The following is a 4,662-nucleotide window of genomic DNA, read 5'->3' as shown; positions in this document are numbered from 1 at the left end:
TGGTTGGGGTCTTTTGCTTGAATTCCCAATTGCAGCTGGTGTGGAAGGACTTGGAAGATGTGCAGTTGCATGGGAACAGCTGCCTGATGTGATGGGACTTAGGGGATGTAGTGGCATGGAGCTGATGGTTTCCAGTTTAGTAACTGGGAAAAAGAGAGCAGCCTTTCCCTGGGAGGAGGAACAGCAGTAGCAGCAGCATCCTCCCTTTGTGCTCTCCACCCTCCTCAGGCACAGAGACCACCTGTGGACACCTTTCTGCCTCGCTGGTCCTGCCAGTGAGGGGACAGGAATGATCCCACTCACAACCTGGCTGTGAGTCCTGGCTGTGCCAGCCCACCTGCTCACCTCCTCCCAGGTCCTGCTGCCCCTGTTCATGCAGTGCCACTGCAACCTGGCTGTGCACAGCACACCCTGGCTCAGCTCCATCCTGCTGGTGACCTGCTGGCAGCTCCCCCGGGCAAAGGGAGATTCTGCAGCAGCAGCACCTCGGTTAAATGAAAGCAGATGGGGGCTGGCTGCCACCCCCAGGCATTGTCTGGAGCTCTCCATGCCAATTGGAAACATGCAGGGCACATGTCCAGCCCACCCCAGCCACAAAGATTTCAGTGTCATTAGCCAAAAGCTCTGAGCTCTGCCGGGCAGGAGACACAGCCTGGAAAAGAGCAGCTGTTCCCAGCCATGCCCCCAGGTCAGGCCATAAGGAAGGGAGACAATCCACCAGCAGTAAATCCCAGCTCCTGGTACCTCTCCCTGCTGCTGAAGTGGTCCAGGCAGGCACAGCTGAGGACCTGGATCAAGAGCAAGGGGGAACCCAAGGGAGAACCTCGGGTCAGAGGTTAACAGCATCCTGAAGCCCGATGCCCATGTGAGAGCCAGCCTTAATGGTGCTGCCCACCTTCTCCAGCTCCCAGCCTGGTGAATCCTGAGCCTTCTGGGGACCTTTTACCCACCACAGACCCAGGTCGATGGCTTTTGAATAGCAGGAGATGGATCCCTCCCGCTGGCCACGGGAGGAGAATTCCACCCCTTTCTGCCAGCTGTGGAGAGGAGAAGAGCAGTAAGTGCATCCTAGGGATGTGCTGCTGGGCTGGGGGAGTCACAGTGCCCTGGAAGGAAGCTCTGCCCCGCTGGGCAGGGCCAGGAGCCACCCAGGGCTGGAGGGGGGCTGGGGAAGGCGAGGTGTGATGTGTCCCCCCATCCAGCCATACCCCAAGGGCCGCCACGGCAGTGGGGACAGAACACACAAACCCAGTCCTGGGCACTCACTGCTCCTCTTAGGCCCTCGGGGATGCTCCACAGGGACCATGCTGGCCTTCTCCCCGCTGTCCCGCGGCCCCGAAACCCACGCCCCCTCCACAGCACGACCAGCGGAGTTCTGGGCCTTTATCCCAGCGCCGGCCCCAGTCGCGACACCGCCCCCGACACCGCCCCGCCGCCCTCAAGAAAGATGGCGCCGCTGCCCGTAACCAAGATGGCGGCGCGGGGTGGGGTGGGCGTTGAGCGGCGCGCTGGTTGTGACGTCACACGGGAGGGGACGGGAGGGGCGATGCTGGCGGCGGAGCTGGCGGGGCGCGCGCGGGCGCTCGCGGGACTGGCGGGGCCGCGCGCCATGGTCGGGGCGGGGCTGGGGGTGTGAGGGGGGAACGGGGGGATCGGGGCTTTGAGGGGAGTGAGGGGAACGGGACTGAGAGGGGAGCACCGGGGCGATCAGGGCTGGGGACGGAACGGGGTTGAAAGGGGAGCGGGGCTGTGTGGGGAGCGGGGCTGCGAGGGGAGCGGGGATGTGAGGGGAGCGGGGATGTGAGGGGAGCACTGCGGGGGGAGCGGGGCTTGGGAGGAACGAGGGTCATCGGGACTGTGAGCGGAGCACCGGGGGGATTCGGGCTGAGAGGACCCAGCCAGCTGCGGGGACTGTGGGGGAGCGGGGCTGAAGGGGTGGATCGGGCCCGTGCAGGGGCTCTTGGCAGCCCCTCAGAGCCCTGTTGATGCCTGTTGGGCAGGTGGCCGGCCTGGGCAACTACGGGCTGTGTGGGACGCGGCACAGCGTGGGCATGGTGGTGCTGGACAGGCTGGCCCGGCAGCTGGCAGTGGCTGATGGCTGGCGAGTGGACAGGCGGTGCTGCGCCGACGTGGCCCTGGCCACGGCCCACGGCCTGGAGTTGGTGCTGCTCAAGCCACGGAGGTTCATGAACCTCAATGGGCTCAGCGTCGCCAGTGCCGGTGAGCGGCTGGGTCACCCCCTGGGTCACCGGCCCCTGTCGCAGCCCTGCTGCCCCCCTGACCTGCACGGGTCACTGCAGCCCCACGCTGCAGGGTCAGGGACTGGTGACTCTGTCTTCCCCTCATTCCTTGGGTTGTATTTCTGTTTCTAAAGCTGAGATCTACAACCTTGGCCCAGAAGACATTTACCTGGTTCACGATGACCTGGACAAGGCCCTGGGCAAGGTGGCAATCAAGCTGGGAGGCAGCGCGAGGTATGGGGTGTCCCCAGCTCTGTATGAGATGGTTTGAGGCTTTAACGTGCCCTCACAGGCACATGGGCTGTTCCTGGCCCTGTCCCACCAGCCTTGCAGTGTTTTCAGCCCCAGCGTCGATCCATTGCAGAGGCAACATCTGGCTGTTTGGGCAGCCTCCCAGTTCCTACCCTGGCAGGGAGGGCAGGGAGCCTCCTGGAAGCAGCTGTGGGCTGGATCCAGCCCATCGGCTGCACCACATGGGCTTTTTATAGCTCTGTGCCTGCCCAGTGCCAGCTCATGGGTCAGCCTGGAGACATTTAACCCAGGAAATCTTCCACCGTGGGATGGGCAGGGATGGTGCTGGGCCCCAGCACTCAGTCACACAAACACTTACCAGCTGCAGCGAGAACTGAGACACACAGAACGTGCTGTCCCAGCCCTGCTTCCCTCATCCCCCCCAGCCAGCTGCTCTGAGCCCCCAGGTCTGGATGTTCCTGCAGAGGCAAGGCATGGAGACTGCAGCTCCTGGCTGGGACCACAGCCCCATATCCCTGCAGCAGGAGACTCGACTTGGGGGGGATCTCTTGCAAACTAACCATGAGTTTTCTCCTTCTTTCCCAAGGGGACACAACGGGGTCCAGTCCTGCATCAGTGCTTTGCACTCCAGTGTGAGTGGGCCTCAGTGGAACGGGATCAATCCTGCCCTCACCTCAATGTATGGCTTGTCTCCCCACTCCCATTTTTCTGACAAGCTGCTGCTCCTTCTCTCCCCTTTTCTCCTTCCCCTCCTTCCCTGAGGGCTGATGTCTGTTTGGCTGCTGTGGAGGACATGGAAACAATTAGTTTGAGCAGCTCTGCCAGGCCTGGCAGGAGCCTGAGATCTCAACACAGCCCAGCAAAAGCCTCTTCCAAAATCATGTTTCTTGGAGCAAGCACTCAAAACCACCTGGAAAACATGAGGAGCTGCTCCCTCACTGCCCAGCCCCACTCTCAGCATTGTGCCCTTGCCCAGCTCTGTCTCAGCCCTTGAGGGGCAGCTCCCTCAGCTCTCCTTCTTTCCTCTGCAGGAGATGACCCGGCTCCGGGTCGGCATCGGGCGACCAGAGGGTGCAGTGACAGTGTCCAGCTACGTCCTGGCTCCATTCAGCACTGGGGAGCAGGAGAAGCTGGAGCAGGTCCTGGCCCAGGCGGTGACCTGCCTTCTGGAGCACATCCAGAGCCGAGCGCCCACAGGAGACAGGGGCTGAAAGGAACCCCTGGGGACCTGCGTGGCCCATGGACAGAGCACTGTGGCTCTCCAGAGGGACCGTGGTGCTGAGCAATGCTGGCCCTGCCAGGCTCTGGGACAGCCCTCTCTGTCCCAGCACAGATCTGGGCGGCTCATGTCCCACTGAGATCCCTGCGATGGCTCCACAGCAGTTTGGCACAGAAATTAAATAAATCCTTGCCCCAGCTCTGCCCTGCTCCTGCCTCTCTTCCACACGCCGTCTGCTGAGCTCGGGTTGTCCCTGGCACTGCAGCTCAAATCCATGTTCCCACCCCTGTTCCAACAGCCCACGCTGGAGGGATGCTTCCAATGGGAAGTGGGGAGCAATGGGAGCAACTTCCATAGGGTCCAGAGTCACTTTTGTTGAGAAACTGTGGCAAGCACGAGCGACCTAGAATCTCATAGCGTGCTGATCCCACTGAGCTGCAGCAAGTTTCAGGGCTGGCCTCACAGTGTTTTGAGTTCAGTGGTTTGAAGCCAAAACCCTGGAGTTTCCAACAGCTGCAGGAGTTCTGGCTCCTCCTCCCAGACCCGTTGCAGTCTCATGGTGGAGAGGGCAGTCTGAGAGGCAGTGTGTACCCAGCACTGCCGTGTCCCAGAGCCCTGGGCTCTGCTGGCACATCCTGCCCAGCTCCATACCCCGCTAGTACTGAGACCCCCAGCATGGGCAGCTCCTCTCCTGCGTCCCAGTGGGCACTGGAACAAGCACCAGGACCCTTGCTGGGTGACGTGCACCACAGCACTACTGCCACTTCCATCTTCTGCTCCAGCTGGCACCGGACCTTCCTCTGCTCCATCCCCAGCTCCTGAGCTCCTCCCAGAGCACTGAGGCTACCTGCAACCAGGGGACAGGCAGGGAAACAAAGGTGTTCCCAACCTGCCCTCCCTTCCTCACCCCTTCCTGCTTATGGATTTCACTTCCAAAGCAATTCCTGGCTG

General features: G+C 61.8%; 1 protein-coding gene across 1 annotated transcript; it reads left to right on the top strand.

Moving 5' to 3' along the window:
* Window positions 1-1,535: 1,535 nt before the first annotated feature.
* On the top strand, window positions 1,536-3,908 carry PTRH1 (peptidyl-tRNA hydrolase 1 homolog). Its single transcript, XM_032708235.1, has 5 exons — window positions 1,536-1,612; window positions 2,001-2,220; window positions 2,375-2,474; window positions 3,079-3,124; window positions 3,524-3,908. Exons 1-5 carry the CDS (start codon window positions 1,547-1,549, stop codon window positions 3,701-3,703), a joined length of 612 nt encoding a protein of 203 aa, XP_032564126.1. The 5' UTR covers window positions 1,536-1,546; the 3' UTR covers window positions 3,704-3,908.
* The last annotated feature ends 754 nt before the right edge of the window (window positions 3,909-4,662 follow it).

The sequence above is a fragment of the Chiroxiphia lanceolata genome, chromosome 21, assembly GCF_009829145.1.
Source record: "Chiroxiphia lanceolata isolate bChiLan1 chromosome 21, bChiLan1.pri, whole genome shotgun sequence".
In the NCBI taxonomy this organism is placed as follows: domain Eukaryota; kingdom Metazoa; phylum Chordata; class Aves; order Passeriformes; family Pipridae; genus Chiroxiphia; species Chiroxiphia lanceolata.
The sequence above is the reverse complement of the archived record's forward strand: the minus strand, read 5'-3'. Positions and strand labels throughout refer to the sequence as shown.